General features: G+C 41.6%; 1 protein-coding gene across 4 annotated transcripts; it reads left to right on the plus strand.

The window, feature by feature from the left end:
* Nucleotides 1-11,627: 11,627 nt before the first annotated feature.
* Nucleotides 11,628-16,820, plus strand: Crebzf (CREB/ATF bZIP transcription factor). 4 transcript variants are annotated; one of them, XM_070034850.1, is made up of 4 exons: nt 11,628-12,798; nt 13,021-13,098; nt 14,182-15,041; nt 16,049-16,820. In XM_070034850.1, the coding sequence occupies exons 1-2, from the start codon at nt 11,714-11,716 to the stop codon at nt 13,034-13,036; spliced, it is 1,101 nt and encodes a 366-aa protein (XP_069890951.1). In that variant the 5' UTR covers nt 11,628-11,713; the 3' UTR covers nt 13,037-13,098; nt 14,182-15,041; nt 16,049-16,820. The 4 variants fall into 4 exon arrangements, with proteins under 4 accessions (XP_069890951.1, XP_069890953.1, XP_069890952.1 ...); XM_070034852.1 differs by having other exon boundaries at nt 14,182-14,250; XM_070034851.1 differs by lacking the exon at nt 16,049-16,820 and having other exon boundaries at nt 14,182-14,250; nt 14,927-16,042.
* Nucleotides 16,821-18,223: the final 1,403 nt, after the last annotated feature.

The following is an 18,223-nucleotide window of genomic DNA, read 5'->3' on the forward strand; positions in this document are numbered from 1 at the left end:
CAAGGCAAGCGCTCTACCACGGAGCCACCTTCCCAGCCCCAATTTGTATATTCTTATTTCAAAGAAGAGAAGACTAAATTTCAGTAATTTGCTTAAAGTCACTTGGTCATTAGAGGAGCTGAGATTTCTGCTGAACTATTACTTAATGTGAAATTATCTTTCACATGGAAAGGTGATTATTGACTAGTGAGTGCCATGTAGTGGAGTAGGCACTGAGTATAAACAGGGAAAAAGCAATCCTGCCTTGGATTAGTCCCTAAGGCTAGTATAGGGACGACAAAACCAAACCATTCAAAACATTGTATAGAATGTGAAGTACCTTATCAGGGAGTGCTAAGAGTTCACAGTGCACACTCAGTATCTGACCCCCTCCCCGCTGGAAGGTAAGGGCTAGGATGGTGAAGAGGGCTCTCAGTAAGCTGATTGTTAAAGAATTACATCTAGTGGAGAAAAGGGAGAAGAATTTGAGGCAGCACTTGCATGGACATTGAAGTTTTAAAAAAATTCTCAGTATTTGTTGAAATTATAAGGTGGCTCAGTGGTAGAGCGCTTGCCTTGCATGCCTGAGGCCCTGGGTTCGATTCCTCAGCACCACATAAGCAAAAAGAAAAAAGCCGGAAGTGGCGCTGTGGCTCAAGTGGTAGAGCGCTAGCCTTGAGCTGAAAAGCTGAGGGACAGCGCCCTGGCCCAGAGTTCAGGCCTCACGACCGGACCCCCTCCAAAAAAATAAAATAAAATAAAATAAAAATGATTGGGCTAAGGGGGTGCAGAGACACATGACTACAGATACGTTGAGGCCAGACTACAGGGAACCTTGAAAGTCCGTCAGTCTGGCCCCACTTACTAGGAACAGTGGGGAGGGAGGGAGGGAGGCAAAGCACTGCAAGCTTACAAATGGAACTCACAGACTTCTGACCCCAATACAGGCTACTCTGCCAGGGGAGCTGGTGCACAAGAGTGCCAACACCTCTCCTTTTCCCCTCTTTGGGTGGCAACGTGTTCCTGGAGAAGCTAGAGGTGCATGGGGCCAGGACCCACTTGCTCAGCTCTGATTAAGCTTTGATTAGGTTGAACCATGTCAAATTGCCCATTTTGTAGAACCAAAATGATCTGGTTTAGGCCATTTTTATAAGATTCATTTTAATGCCTCCACATTTTTTGAAAGGAAAAGAAGAAATGAGAATAGGTCAAAGACAAATGCTTAGAGAAAACCATGAAAAAACTACCCACACAGAGACTTAAGAGGAACGTGTGCTTATGGTGTGCCTATCCAGTGTTTTTCATGTCAGACAACTCTTCAAGGTAGGTCGAATGACCATTTATAGATGAAAAAAAGTGGAATTCAGGCGTGAGTTACCGGTGTGGTTCAAAGCCAGCCTGGGCAGAAAAGTCCATGAGACTCTTAAGATCTCCACTAGAAAAACAGAAGTGGTGCGGCTGGGAAAGTGGCTCAGTGGTAGATCTCTTGCCTTGCATGCATGAGGCCCTGGGTTCCATTCCTCAACACCACATAAGCAAAAAGAAAAAAAAAGCCTGAAGTGGCGCTGTGGCTCAAGTGGTAGAGCGCAAGCCTTGAGCTGAAGAGCTGAGAGACAGCACCCAGGCTCAGAGTTCAAGCCCCATAAGTGACAAAAAAAAAAAAAAAAAAAAAAAAAAAAAAAGGAATTCAGAGAAGGTGACATCTAAAGTCCAGGGGTTTTTTGAGAAGGAGGAGTGAGATTTAGCCAGATGTGCTTAAGCAAAGTGTCTTGGGGATTCCGTCTACATTCCATCTACCATACTTGGTTTAATGCTCTTCTTTCACTCTTATGAAAAATTTCTGTGTTTTATTTGTTATTTTGAGCTGGTGTTGGGGCTGGAACTCAGGGCCTTGAGCTCTTGCTTGGCTTTTTCACTCAAGGTTAACACTTGAGCCACACCTCCACGTGTTGCTTTTTGGTGGTTAACTGGAGATGAGAAGTCTCGCAGACTTTTCTGCCTGGGCTAGCTTTGAACTGAGATCCTCGGCTCTCAGCCTCCTGAGTAGATAGGATTACAAGTATGAGCCACTGGCACCTGACTGAAATTCTTCAGTTTTAAACAAAAGATTCCATACTTGTATTTTGTGCAGGACATTGCCAATTAGGTTAGCTGGATCAACTTTCTGGCTTTAAAACCCATGCTTTTTCCTATTTAACCAAACCACCTTCCATGCAGTCACAAAGTTGTATTACACTCACTCTCATGATCTTGTATTGAGTCTATGACCCCTGCACCTCCCAAATCACGGTCCAGGATAAGCAATCAAATTAGTTGCTGTAGTATTCTGCTCTATAAAGTGATGCTTCCAAATGGAGTGAATTGACAAAATATAAACTGACCCCGAAACTATTGGTTTTGAGAAGAAAATTGTAAAACAAAACACAACTTTCTAAAGCAGACCTATATCTCTAGTAAAATACTTTTGCAACACACAAAAGTAGTAGCCCTAAAATTAAAATCAGCAGGAAAAAAAAGTCCGTAACTAAACAATGTACACATCATGTGCTGTGTCACTAATTTGATTTCTTGTAAGATCACTAAAGAGTACTCTGTGTGCCTGAGAGGAACTAGCTAGGTTCCAAAAATTTGTGAGAGTTTGAAGAGAAAAAAAATGAAAAAATAAAAACACAATTGTAAGTTCACTTACTCTGCTGTATTCAGTGAAGATGAATTCAAGTTTTGTTTTTTGTTTTTGTTTTTGTTTTTGCCAGTTCTGGGGCTTGAACTCAGGCCTCGGCAGGCACTGTATCTGAGCTGCTTTTGGTTTAAGGCTAGCACTTGTGAGCCACAGCACCACTTCTGGCTTTTTCTGTTGATGTGGTACTGAGGAATTGAACCCAGGGCTTCATGCATGCTAGGCAAGCACTCTACCACTAAGCCATATTCCTAGCCCAAGTCTCTTTTTTTCTAATAAAGTCATAGAAAATCTGTCTCCTCAACCCTATGACATTGTTTAAGAAGTTCTGGCACCTCTGTACCTGCTATTCTACCCAGGTATCTTTGGCCTAGAAATGGTGGAGTTGCTGTGACTAATCATGTCAGAGATATTCTCTGCTACCCACTTTGTTAGATCAAGAGAACCAAGTAGACTTTTGAATTGTCACCTCTTAGCCTACCACAAAGGAAAAAATAGCTACAGTTGACAGTTCTCCCAAAAGTCTACCTCACATCCAATAAGGAGACTTGTCTTCAAGTATCAATTGGGCCCAAATCAGGTCATCTGCAAACACCTCAGCCAAATATCTTTTTTTTTCATCGGTCATGGGGCTTGAACTCTGGGCTTGGACACTGTCCCTGAGCTCTTCAGCTCAAGGCAAGCGCTCTACCACATGAGCCACAGCACCACTTATGGTTTTCTGGTGTTTAATTGGAGATAAGAGTCTCACAGACTTTCCTGCTTGGGCTACTTTGAGCCATGATCCTCAGATCTCAGCCTCCTGAGTAGCTAGGATTACAGGCATGAGCCACTAGTCCAGCCCAAATATCTTTATAGGCCATGATTCCATGATGTATCCAAGATTCACCCATGGGAAGAGAATGAGGCTAGTCTGTGTGGCCTGAGAAAGCTAGAGCACTGCCAGTAGCATGAAGGAAATGAATGTTTGGTGGACCACCATCAATATGTGCTGAACTGCACCTACTCTGATTGCTAGATTCCTATCAGGCAAGGAGTACTATTTGTTTGTTTAGTCCTTAATGACGTCTTGAAAACATTGCCAGAATTTGAGAGCGTGGCCAAAAATAGGCTTTAAAAATCACTTTCCACCTTCCTAACAACAGACTGGATGCTATTTTGCAAATACTACAACATCTTATGGAATATAGCATACCAGGGCTATTATGTATAGATGAGTGTCCCTACTTGATACTATTCTCTCCAAACTTCTGTTTATCCCGTTTGGAAAAAAAAAAAAACTAAGTGAAGAAAAAAAATGGAGATCTGGCTGGTCATTTATTAGTTGCAGAGCTAACTGTAGTGTTCACAGGGCCTCTTCTCAAATCCACAAGGGCATACTCCAGACTTTCTAGTTGCCAGATCGTTCTTATCCTTCACTCCACCCCACCCTTTTTTTTTGTCCAGTCCTGGACTTGAAATAAGGGCCTCAGCACTGTCCCTGAGCTTCTTTTTCCCAAGGCTAGCACTCTACCATGTGAGCCACAGCACCACTTCCAGAATTTTCTGTTTATGTGATACTGAGGAATGGAACCCAGAGCTTTATGCATACTAGGCAAGCACTGACACTAAGCCACATTCCCAGCCCTCACTCCACCTTTATTTATACTAGTCTACAATTTTTTTTTTTGATATTTGCTATAGTTTGGATCTTAAAATGTATCCTTTGGTCCATGTATTAAAAACTTGATCCCATGGGCGGGAAGGTGGCTCAGTGGTAGAGTGCTTGCCTAGCATGCATGAAGCCCTGGATTTGACTCCTCAGTACCACATAAACAGAAAAAGCTGGAAGTCGTGCTGTGGCTCAAGTGGTAGAGTGCTGGTCTTGTGCAAAAGAAGCTCAGAAACAATGCCCAGGCCTCCAGGACTGGCAAAACAAAACAACTTGATCACCAAGATGGCACTCTTGGGAGGTGGTGGAGCCTTTAACAGGTAAGGCTTAATGAAAGATCTTTGCATCATTGGGGGCATACCCTTAAAGGCAATTACATGATTCTGATTCCTTTTTCCCTCTTTTGCTCCTTGGCCATGAGACATGTCTTACTCCAACACACACTCCAGCCATGATATGTTGCCTTGCCCCAAATCAACAGGACCAAGCAGTCATGGATTGAAACCAAACCTGTGATCTAAACTAACCATTTTTCCTTATAAGTTATTTATCTCAGATTTATTTTGTGGGGGATGCAGTCTTGGGATTTGAATTTAAAGTCTGGGCACTATCCTTGAGCTCTTGTGCCCAAGGTTGGCACTCTACCACTTGAGCCACAGCTCCACTTCCAGCTTTTTAGTGGTTAGAGATAAAAATCTAATGGCTGACTAGCTTTGAACCTTGATCCTCAGATCTCAGCCTCTTGACTAGGTGTGAGCCACTGGCACCTGGCTATCTAAGGTATTTTTTATAGTGTCAAAGAATGGGATAATACAAGATTATTCATTACATCATTGTGTTAATAATAGCAAAACATAGGAAATAGTTTATATACCATTGAAATAGGTTAAATGAAGTCTAGACGCTTTACACATTAGAATGCATTGCAACTGTAGACAAAAAGAGAAAAGGAAGCTCTTTGTGTATTGATATAGACCCCCATGAGATTATATATGTACGCTATATGCATACTTTTTTGTGCAATAGAAGAGGTAAATGGAATAAGTATAAAAATATATTCTCACATGCATAAAATATTGGACAGTACTAGTAGGACTAGTTTTTAGTAGTATGGAGAATAAGAAGTAAAATTATAATTAGTAGGAAAATTCTCCATATCCATTTCTATACATTTAATTTTTGACCTATATAAATATACTGCCTATTCAAAGGAGATTAAAATTAAAAACAAAAAAAATAGAAGAACCTTCCACATAGCTATTTTTAATATCCCAGTAAGCTCTATTTTTATGTAAGTGATTCAGAAGCCTGCAGACATTTCTTTCTCCAAGAACTAGGAAGGCAAGACACAATTTGGATAAAGCCAAATATGGCCTGACAGAACTGGGTCAGGTCATTCAGCTAGAAGCTTCTGCTTCCACAAATATTCAACAACATATGGCAAATCATGATGCCCTGTTCCACTCTAGAGTGCCTCCCACTGATTAGTGTTTCTCTCCTAAATTTAAAGATTTTAATGTTAGGTTGTAGCATGCATTTCACATATCTGTGTACACTTTAGATTTTAGAGAGGATATTTTCTCATCTCAAGCTATTAAGCCTTGGGTGTTGGGTCTTGGTTTGCACTAATAGAAGATGGTAGAGGTAGGGCAAGCCTGTCAGTCATTCTAATGTCTCAATATTACTACTCATTTATTAATATGTTGAATCAGTTTAGCAGATACTTGTCAGAGTTGGTTATTGGTCAAGTGCTATGTTAATTGTTGGGATACAACATAAATAAAACACAGACCTTATTGTCACTGAACTGCATCCTAGTGGGTGAGAAAAATGTTTAACAATAAAGATATTAAAATACATCGGAAGAACCCCAAACGAATGTATAAGAGAATAAGGAAAGTTTTGTTTGTTTGTTTACTAGAGGTATATCTAAGCTAAGATCTGTAAATTGTTAATAATTGTCCAAGAGAAGAGGAAAGCATGTGAATACAGTAGCCTAGAATCTTTCACAATACCTCCTGTTTTGGTGTAAGAAAACTACAGTTCTAACAGCATTGTCATTGAGGGCTGTAGAATGAACAGTCATGGTGGATTCAAATAATTGATCCTCTAGCTAGATTGGCCCCACTATGCTCACATTGATGTTTCCCTCAGTTCCTGTCAGAACTCTGAGACTTCAGAATCAGAATCAATCCTCCCTCTTCCACCAGGCCCTTTAGACACATAGATTTATGGTCAACAAGTTACCTTTGGTGTTGGTACAATGAGTGCAAGAGTGTATTTGCTCCCGACAATCTGCTTTTGAACCCTGGTTATCAGTTACTGAGCAACCTTAAAGTATAAATGGAAAGATAGGACACCAGAAAGCAATCAAACAGAGATCTGAGCATGACATAGCATGAATTTCACATTGGTGTTAACTATATACAGAGAAAAGATTTCCAAATACCTTTGGCAAACAGCAATTTTTCCATATGTCTGCTGTAACAAAGTAGCAAAAACTAGATGGCTTAGAGTAACAGAATTGTAGGGCTCTCAGCACTGGAGGCTAGAAGTTAGAAATCAAGTTGTTGATAAGGTTGTGCTCACTAATGGCTTTATGTCAGAATCCTCTCTCTCTCTCTCTCTCTCTCTCTCTCTCTCTCTCTCTCTCTCTCTCTCTCTCTCTCTCTCTCTCTCTCTCTCTCTCTCTCTCTCTCTCTTGGTGGGTCATGGGGCTTGAACTCTGGGCCTGGGTGCTGTTCTCAGCTCTTCAGCTCAAGGCTAGAGCTCTACCATTTGAGCCACAGTGCCACTTCTGGTTTTCTAGTGGTTTATTGGAAATACAAGTCTCACGGACTTTCTTGCTGAGGCTGGCTTTGAACCTCCATCCTCAGACCTCAGTCTCCTGAGTAGCTAGAATCACAGGTGTGAGCCACAGATGCCTGGCCAGAATCCTTTCTTAAAGCCTCTTCTGGCTTCTGGGGATTGCTAGCAATTCTTGGCATCCCTTGGCTTACAGATCTATGGATTTCCATGTTCTCTTTTCATTTTTGAGTTTGTGTCCAATTTCTTCATTTTATAAGGACCCTAGTCATATTGGATAAGGATACACCCTAATGGCCTCATTTCAACTCTATTGCTTCTGTAAAAACCTTTTTTCCAAATAAGGGGGTCATACTAAGATATGGAAACTGGACTTCAATTTCAATTGGACACAATTTAATCCCTAACTTTCTCTTAGCTGGCAACATTTGTTCTTTTTTTTTTTTTATTGTGAAAATACTGTACAGCGGGGTTACAATTACATGGGCAAGATAATGAGTACATTTCTTATCAAGCATTGTAGCCTCCTCCTTTGTTTCCCCTTCCCATCCCTTTCCAGCCTCCCCCCCATCCCCCCAATCCTCCCCGCTCCCCCCCCCACAACATTTGTTCTTAATGCTTCAAGTTATTGACACCATCAGGCATTGACTTCTGGTGTTCCATCTGAAAATTTTATTCACATTTTAGGGGATAAACTGACATTTTTCTCCTGTAATTGGAAAAAAATCTATCTTTAATGCACGTAGGATCTGATGAGAGGGGGAATGAGACAGAGTGATAAAGGGAGTGAATCTGCTCAAAGAATATTGTAAACATACCTGGAGAAGTAAAATGGACAGCATAAGAAATGAACTTAAATCTTATGAGGAGAAAAATGGTTACATGTGTTAAAGAAAAATCCTAACAGAAAATACCTTCTATATGTCTTATTAGTTTTCATTTTGTATGACACAACTGCTGGAAACTTACAAGGTTTTTCTTCTCCAGGGTTCCAGTGAAATCCCTACTAAGTTTTGATCCTACTTTCAGGTAATTTGTGGACACAGGTTAGGAAGATGGTGATTTCCAGCAAAAGCAGCTTTTAAGTGTTATGGTCCCACTCGGCATGGATAGAAATTATGGATAGGTGAGGAAAAGCTCTTCCATTGGAAGTAGTCTCTTGTTGGTTTTTAATTGTCTGACAGCAGCAGACGCAGCAGATATCCCCTAATGTTACAGCTCTTGTATGGCTGGGCCTTGTGGACTGGGATTCTTACCCCTACAGAAACAAGAGCAAAGCTCTATAGAACTCTTTCAGTGACCAGAGACTGTAATTTTTTTTGACTCCTTGTAGCCTTCTTCCTTCAGCCTTAGCTTTCGATGATCTTGAATTTTCTCTCTTTTGTCTTCTGTGTTGTCTCAGTCACTTTTGTTGTCCGTTGCTTTCACACCTGCAGCTGACAGCCATTGTTGCTACTACTGCCACCAGGGTGATGGCTGCCAGTGCTTCCAGTGCTCCTTCCGCTGCTCCTTCTGCTCCACAGTTATTGCTGCCGCCTCTGCTACCTCTGACATACCTTCCCTTTTTGTTTGTGTTACCAACTCAGCCTACTCTACTAACGATAAAGATGGAAAGTGGAGAAGAAAAGATGCTTCTAGGAAAGCCTTTTATGAAACCCAGTGTTGAAGGGAGCCAGCCAGCAAGGGTGTCTTCTGAGTCGCCAGGCCCAGACTCCTGTGACTCCCTAGTAGGCCTGGCCACTAACCTCTACCTGCCACAAAGAGACAGAGAAAAGCTGAAGAGCATCCACGGAGAATACAACACTCAGCTCATCTTTAGCTGTCTTTGGGGGTACATACATGACCCTTTGATCTAAATAGACAAAGAACTAAGGGAAGAGAGAAAGAGATATACATACTTATTAAGCAGTTTTAGCCAAAGTATGGTCTACTAATCGTTATAGAGGGATTCCTAAGAATTTACTGCTGTCATCATTTGAGAGGAGTAATTTTGACCAACCTGATGATTAGTCTATCCAGACACAACTTTCTGTTGCTCCTCAGTGTTAGCTTCTGGTCCTTGTCATAAAGATATTTATTTGTATGTGTGTGTGTGTGCACACACGTGCATGTGTGCACATGTGCACTAGTTCTTGGGCTTAAACTCAGGACCTAGGTGCTACTCCTGAGCTCTTTTGCTCAAGCTAGCATTCTACTACTTGAGCCAAGGATCCATCTCTTCCTTTCTTACAGAGATATGAGTCCCATTGGCTTTCCTGCCCAAGCTTGCTTTGCACTGTAATACTCAGTTCTGAGCCTCCTGGGTAACTGGGATTAGAGGCCTGAGCCACAGGCACCCAGTATTAAGATTATTTTTGATCAGTCCTGTCCTTCCAGAATTCAAATGTGACTGCAAAGTGAATGGCTTAGAGCAAAGACATAAAAATAGAAGCAAGAATGCCAAACTTTTCTCCCATTTTCTGGGATCAGAGTCAGTGCTCAAGCAGTCAGCTCAAGGGTTTAAAAGAGGCAGTGCTTTTCAGCAAAAGCCACTCAGGTATCTCAGGGAGCTGAACAGCTGGCTTATTTAGCCAGAAAGGGGTTGGGACAAGGCTGGCTGCGCCAATCATGGGACGCTCTTCATGAAAGTCAAAGCTTGCACAGTTCTTCGCTCACATCACCAGTCATGGCAGTCCTTCATGCAAATGAAAGAATTGTATTTCTACCAGTTCTGTTGGGCCATCAGAGGAATTTATCTCCTTCTGGCCTGGGTGTAAATGTCTGTAGCATCATCCAGAATTTGAAGAGGCTTGTGATAGCAAGAAGTTCAATGCTAGCTGTTTGCTTGGATAGTACCTTTTAGGAGTGAGTTGCACTTCAGTGTCTGTGGTGTGTCCAAAGCACCTGATGTTCACATGAGTTCAGTCTGGTTGACTGCTTGGCTGACAGTCTGTGAAGAGTCGAATAGCTCTCAAGTATGAAGTCAAATCACTCCAGCATCTAGCACCTTAGCTTAATTAAATGAAAAACATTAAATGAGGCACTTAAAGGTTTATCATAGACATTAGCAGTGATTTGAGTATTAGCAGTGCTCAAACAATGCCAAACTCCTGCCCCAGTGTATCAGGGAGAAGTGAGCCCTTCTCTTCTGTGTGGTAACTACAATAATTGCAACAGATATTGTGTCCACCTATTTTGGATCTGGTCATGGGGCCTGAACTCTGGGCCTGGGCACTGTCCCTCAGCTCTTCAGCTCAAGGCTAGTGCTCTACCACTTGAGCCACAGCGCCACTTCCGGCTTTTTTCTTTTTGCTTATGTGGTGCTGAGGAATCGAACCCAGGGCCTCAGGCATGCAAGGCAAGTGCTCTACCACTGAGCCATCTTCCCAGCCCAGTTTGTCTATTTTTTAAAGATAGTGAAAATAATGGATTCCTACAAAATGGAACGTTAACATCAAATAGATGAACACAGGGGCTGGGAAGGTGGCTCAGTGGTAGAGTATTTGCCTTGCATGCATGAGGCCCTGGGTTCGATTCCTCAGCACCACATAAGCAAAAAGAAAAAAGCCGGAAGTGGCGCTGTGGCTCAAGTGGTAGAGCGCTAGCCTTGAGCTGAAGAGCTGAGGGACAGCACCCAGGCCCCGAGTTCAGGCCCCACGACCGGACCCAAAAAAAAAAAAATAGACAAACTATTTTGTTTCCCTGTATTTTAACATATTTATAAAGCGCTTCAAATCTCAAATTCCATGTGTAACTAGAGATTGTGATAATGCTGAAAAAAGCAGACAAATCTAGAATGTAGTGTAGCCTGTTCAAGACAACTAAATCTTTTCAAAAATCCACTATTTACCAAAATTAAAGTATGAAAGGAATTTTTACAGCTTAAGCAATGAAATTTAAAAAAAATCCCATAGGAATGCTGAATCCCTGCGTTAATTGATCTTGGCTAAGAGATCTTTGCTGTTATTCTGAAAAGAACTGAAAACCTCTGACTGTGGTCTAGGGACGAAATGATCGTGAAAATTTTCAGAGCCTGAGAATAGTGTTATGATTATGAAGGAGGTGATTTTTGGGTTGTGGTGTCTTAGCTGCAATTTAGGGTTGCTTTAGCAAAAAGAAAAGCGTTTATAAACATTTACATTGAGGATAAATCAGGTAGGACCAAGGTTGAATTGCTGAGTCTGCTTTCGTGTATTATTAAAATAGAAGGGATCCGTCCGGGCTTTATTGTTTTTGCCTCGGTTAGGATGACATCACCAGAAAGCTAGAATTACTACGGCTCCAAGGCACCACCAAGTCTCGCGATCCTACAGCTCGCCCGGCGGAGCGCGAAAGGCGGTGGGAGGGGTGGGGAGGACTAACTTCCGGCCAGGCCCGTTGTCTGGGTGGCGCGGTCGAGTCATCTCCGGGTCTCGCCGCCCCGTCCTCCCGTCCCTACCTCCGCCCCCCGCCCCGGCGCGGGGGGTCGACCGGGCGCCAGCGAGGCGGGAGGCGCCCGCGACCTGCCCCGCCGTTCCGTCTGGGCCAGCGCCCTGGATCCGCGCGCTGGGGCCTGGGGTCCTCGGGGCCCGCGAGGCCCAGTCTGAGGGGCCGGGCCTGCGTGGGCCCACCTCGGGGCCCCCATGAGGCACAGCCTGACCAAGCTGCTGGCCGCCTCGGGCCGCGACTCCCCGGCCCGCAGCGAGAGCCCGGCGCCGGCGGCGACCTGCTCGCTGCCCCGGGCGGCGGCTCGGGAGACGACGACGACGACGGAGGCGGCGGCTTCGGCGCCGGGTCGCCTGCAGCCGCCGGGCGACGGGGGCGAGGTGAGGACCGGGCGGGGGAGCCGCGGCGGCGCGGCGGCGCGCGCGTCCTCGCCGGAGGAGATGGAAGACGAAGCGGCCGCCAGTGTCCGCGAGGAAGACCCGGAGGACATGGACTTTCTCTCCGGGCTGGAGCTGGCGGACCTGCTGGATCCCCGACAACCGGACTGGCACCTGGAGGCCGGACCCGGCTCCCCGGGGCCGCTGTCTTCGTCCGGCGGAGGCTCGGATCCCGGCGGCCCGTGGCGCGGGGACGACGACGACGACGCCGCCGCGGCGGCCGAGATGCAGCGCTTCTCGGACCTGCTGCAGAGGCTGCTGAACGGCATCGGCGGCGGCGGCGGCGGCGGCAGTGACAGTGGCGGCGGGGAGAGAAGGCGGAGGAAGGCCCCGGGAGGCGGCGGCGGCGGCGGCGGCGGCGGCGGCGGCGGCAGCAGCGGGAACGACAGCAGCCAGGCGGCGACAAAGAGTCCCCGCAAGGCGGCGGCGGCCGCTGCGCGGCTCAACCGGCTGAAGAAGAAGGAGTACGTGATGGGGCTGGAGAGTCGAGTCCGCGGTCTGGCAGCCGAGAACCAGGAGCTGCGGGCCGAGAACCGGGAGCTGGGCAGACGCGTGCAGGCACTGCAGGAGGAGAGTCGCTACCTACGGGCCGTGCTGGCCAACGAGACCGGCCTGGCTCGCCTGCTGAGCCGGCTGAGCGGCGTGGGACTGCGGCTGACCACCTCGCTCTTCAGGGACTCGCCCGCCGGGGATCACGACTACGCCCTGCCCGTGGGGAAGCAGCCGCCGGAGCTGCCGGAGGAGGACGACGCGGCGGGAGGAGTGTGTCTGCATGTGGACAAGGATAAGGTGTCGGTGGAGTTCTGCTCGGCGTGCGCCCGGAAGGCGTCGTCTTCTCTTAAAATGTAGGGTCAAGTAATCTGCTCTTTATCCGCGTTTACCCCTTTCAACTCCCTTACACCATGTAAAACACCTTTAGTGTGGGACATCTTCACTGGACACATGTCAGAGGAGGAAAAACAAAAAAGTAATATTGAGTCTTTTAAGTGTTTTAGCTAAAAAAGCATGAATGTGACACTGTAACCCACTCCTAATGATAACCTGTGACTATTAAATCTCTCTGACAGTTTCTTTTTTAGGTGATTTCCTTCCTGCCAGGCTCCGTTGTAGGGGTTGCAGAACAGTCGTTCCCGCCTCACAACCTGGTAAGGATCCATCTCTTCACGTAACGCTCATGCTCTGCTGCTTTAGTCTACTTTAATGGGCAACATCTCAATTTGTGTGCGTGTGATTTTTTTTTAATTTTTTTTTTCTTTTGGAAGGTGGGAGGGGAAATCTTACTTTGGGCCCTGTCCACCCTGGAAACAGACTTGTGCTGGTCAATAATGTATTTAAGATGCTTTTTCTAGTCGAAATAGCTGTTAAATGTGTCACCTTGTTCAGACTTGCGTGTACCTAGCTCTTCTGTCCCCAGTGTGGACATGGCCTTGGAAGACATCGGTTCCAACTGTACACTGAAACCTGCTTATAGAGATACAGTTTGGAGACAGTGAAACAGGTGAAGTTGAATGGAAGTTCCGAGTTGTACAAGGTGCAAGTTGGAATTCCAATCTTAGATCAACTTTTAAGAGGTTGACTAGTATTTGAGGCATGCACAAATGTGATATTTTGCTGGAAATGACAGAAATCTTTTAAACATTTAAGAATGTTTAGTTTTCAATAGGAAATACAGGAATTCAATCTAGAGTGACAGATTTTAATATTGCACCATTAGAGACATTAGAAATTAATTTACATAACAGAATTCTGTGTTTTAGAGGAAGAACAAGAATGGTTAATGAAATGTTTTTTTTTTTTTTAATAAAAATTTTTTAAGGACCAGCACAGTGATTAACCTGTCACTGAGTACGAATAAATGGTTGTACTCCTTTGTTTTTTGTTGTATTAAAATTTTAGGTTAAATTTATGTATGTATGATTATATATTGAAGATTGCGAAATGTGAATGAATATGTGTAAAGTGAGGCTTCACAAAGAATCGTATTACATATTTTTAAAGTTTTTGCCTTAAAAAAATTTTCAAAATGAGTAGTTCTGGTCACTCCATGTGATTGACACTATTTTTCCAAAGATGGGACATATTCTTCTTTCCAAATACTCAGTGTCCATTTGTATGAATTGAGTTACAATGTCCTTCATTGTAAGAGGCATTAAAAAATTCTTTGTGAAACATCACTGTTTGATAAAGTATATACGTATTTAGCATCCTTGTTTTTCTTTGTGCTAAAGTGGATACAGCTGTTGGGGCAGAAGAGACGGGACCAGCTGCTGGCCACATTTCCTGCTTTATTTTAAAAGGTAGTATAAGAAATGAGGAAAAAGAGGTAATATCAGGGCTTCTGCTGTTTTTTTATTTTTAAAATGTTCATAATTATTTTCCAGCAGTCCAAAGATGTAAGTTATCTTACAAGTTAAGATGTTTTATTATGTTGTTTGATTATGGAAATGAAATTCTTGTTCTTGCACAACTGTAAATGTTTTGTTGCTAGATAGTATGATTTGAGACCTAAATTGGCCTCTGGTTTCCCGTGCATCACGGCATATTTTGTAAAATCATCTACTGCACTTGAGCATGAATGGGTAATAGCCAAACTCAACCTGGAGTGACGGACCTGCTTATACTAAGGGCAGGAGCAAGCCCCTCACAATGCAGCTGCATGGATTTTTAGTGCCTACTGAATTATACATATATATATGTATATATATACACACACATATAAATATGTGTGTGTATATATGTATATATACACACACATATACATATATATAAACCCAAAGTAGTTGGAAAAAAATATTTGAAATGACTAATTTGTGCTCTTTATGAAATGTTAAATGTAGCTTTTTGAAACAGAAGCCTTGAATTGAAATATAACTAATACTTGAACATTTTTGTATATATTTCTTTGTATATAATTTTGTGCAGTACCAATGACAAAAATATGGTATAATAAAACCAGGTTTGTTGATCTTTCAGTTATGGGCTCAAAGAATTTATTCATCTCTAACATGACATTGGAAAACAATGGGCGAAAATAGGAAAAATGATGATTGTTAGTGCTGACTATGGGTCTTAAAAAGTTTTGGATTCAGTAAGTTTGTTTTTCTAAAAATTACACCATGGAATATTTTCTTCCTAACATCAGTGCTTTTCATGCATTGTTTGAGCTGGGGAGAGAGAAGCAGTAGTAGTGGACGCTTTCTGAATTGGGATATTTTTAGATTCCAAGTATAGATTTTCTAGAATGCCATTTTATAAATGGCAGTTTGGAGAATTACATGATTAACAACTTTTGAAAATGGAAAGATTAGTTTGTCCTGTGTTTAAAGCTGCTTTGTTAGATTTCTCATGTTTTATTAATTGTCTTTTCTTAGTTTCCATTTCATTATTTCTTTTCTAGTTTTGGTGATTTAGTGATTTTGTCATTTTTTTACATCAATTCATGGTCTTGTTTTACATGGTAATTGCATGTACTTAGGTCTATCTAATTAGGGACTTTAAATGAATTTGGTCATATTTATGTGTAAGCACATTTTACTGTAAATGTTTGGGTTTCTGAATTTACAACAGATGTTTATTTCAATATGTAGTAAACAGTATCTTAAAGTGTCCTATTCACAACTGTTAATTAAAAAAGTTATGATTAATATAAAACTGTTGTCTTACTATTTTTAGAAAATTGTATTATGGATGGTTAGTATTTGCTTAAAGAAGATTTCTGGAATATAAATAGATTGTTTACAAATTTTCAGGCTTGGTTCTATATATAGTAATGATTGTAAACATTTTAGAATTTAGGGAGCCGTTTTGCTATTTATTTTTCCCCTCATGCCTCTATGGTAAAATGATACAGAACTAGACTAAAAATACAGATTTTAATACTTTCTTTCCTATAGTGTCAGGAATTCAAACATTAACACATCATGATCTATTTCTATCATATTGACTTGTTTCTGCACTTCCTTGACCAGACTTAACTAAAAAGTACACATTTGTTAAAATGTAGTCACACTTCTGATCAACAAAGTGTTCAAAATATTTAAATATTTGTGCATTTTATAATCACTAAATTAATCTCTCTTTCTTCTCTTTAAACAGCTTAGCAGTATCTGCAAAAAACGAATCTTTTCCTACAACCTGTTAACTGACTGGACTGATGGTAACAAAGTAATTGTGGGAGCCATGTCGGTCAAAAATTTGGCATCTGCTGAAAAACAAAAAAAGAATGCCATTTTCAAGTTCCCAAATTACTTCTATTCTGATTTCACTTTCCAGAAATGGAGATATGAAAAGATTCTCTGGAATGCTTGAAAGACTTACTAGAAATACATAAGACAACAATTATACTTTTTTTTTTTTTTTTTGTCTTTCATGGGAGTGATACTCAGTTCATTGCATACTTTTCAAAAATTGTAACTCTTGGAGAAGAGAATTATAGTATTTCATCAAGAAATATTAGATTCTTTCCATAATCAAGACCACATCCTATGGAATTACATTTAGCAGACTAGAATTACATAAACAGGTTACCTATCAGTAATTACAAAGCAAATTGAGTTTGTATTTATTTCCTGGAATGTAAGAGCTAATTTAGAGGACAGAAACTTGCTGAGTACAATATAACAGTTAATGTAAAGTCCTTAACTTATAAAGAGTAGTCTTCTGAAATAGATTGTTTTTATGTCTTTGAAAAAAGTTGATTATGATAAAATGTGTGGTTAGTTGATTGCAATTTAGGGATAACTCTAGGATGTGTGAAATTTGAGGATTTGGCTTCTTGAGCTTTCTTTGAGTACTTTTATACTGTATTTTGAATATTCTGAGGTTTCTCTTGTTTCCTATTAAAATTTCTTTAGTGTTCTGTAAGGGATTTAGTGGGAGTGACTTATTTTATATGGTGGTTTTAATTAATTGAAATATCTTTCTTGTTTATTACAAGTATGAAAAACATTCAAAACTGGATTGTTTTCATTTTTGATGGAGTATGCTAATTCCCTTACCTGATTTAGATTGAGTCATTTTATCTTCACTTGGGAAGTATGCAGATGATAGAGAGAAGTGGGTAGGAGATTGGCTCATATTTCACAGTAACTATAGAGTTGGCTTTTGTTTGGCATTCAAAACTTACTACGTCCACTCTGTTTTTTCCTGATCTAAGTGCATTCAGTCCCTGCAAAGTCAGGCAGTCAGTAAACATTCCCATTGGTTTGTACTGTAGGGGCTGATGTTCCTACAGATTCCAGAGTTTAAAGTTGAGGCACTAACATTTTGGTGACCAGAAGTACTTATCTCTTTGGTATTACAGTATTATAATGAATAATTGTCTTTTTTTTTTTAAACTATTTGAGTAGTTGCACAAAGGAGTTTCAGTTCAATATCATTATCTTTTTAATGTGTGGCCGGTTCAGCTTTTTAAAGGTATAAATTAAGATCAACTAAATATTCCTCAAAGTTAACTGGTAATACTTACAAATGGTCCTCCCACAAACAAAATTTATGGTTTTACTATTCCTTTGAGCTGGTATTTTTTTTGTTTTTAGTTGGCAGATTTTTTTTAAAGGTCTCCCATTAGATTCGGAATTTCAGAATGTTTTTTGGCTATCCCACAATATTTTCATATATTTGACTTTGAATACCTTTACATGAGACTCAGTACTTTGATCTGGCCAGTCTAATTTTTGACCTAAAATTGCTTAGTGAATTTTTTTTTACAAGAACTAGTTTAAACCTTTAGTCACTAGTTGTATTTAGAACACTGGATAATTCTGTTAACAATTTTAACTTATTCGGAGCTCAACTTTCCTCAGAATGGAATTCCAAATTCTCTATCCTTCCTATATTATGGTACTGGGGTTAAATTCTTAGCAACCCTTCTGGCTCTACAGTTTGGAGTTTACAAAATATATCAGTATAATAAGGCATTCTATCTTAAAGCCACGTAAATAGACAAAGTGGATTATAAAAATCTAAATTGTCTACTGTTACCCAGACTGACTTAAAAATCCATTTTTCTGACTGAGACAGTGTTCTATAGGTCCTGGCAACAAATGACTAAGTTGTAATATAGATTCATGTCATTTGTCTACCTTCTGAATAGAATATGGTAGATTTGTATGGAACAGAGTAAACCATTTCTATTAATTGAAAAGACAAGAATTAGCCAAGTGTGGGAGTGCATGCCTCTAATTCCAGGTACTTGGGAGATAGTCATGACTAAATTTAAGGGCAGGCAGGCAGAAGTAGCAGGCCCTGTCTCAAAATTAGAAAAGTCAA

Source organism: Dipodomys merriami, unplaced genomic scaffold (assembly GCF_024711535.1).
Source record: "Dipodomys merriami isolate MVZ:Mamm:240054 unplaced genomic scaffold, mDipMer1.0.p SCAF_25, whole genome shotgun sequence".
In the NCBI taxonomy this organism is placed as follows: domain Eukaryota; kingdom Metazoa; phylum Chordata; class Mammalia; order Rodentia; family Heteromyidae; genus Dipodomys; species Dipodomys merriami.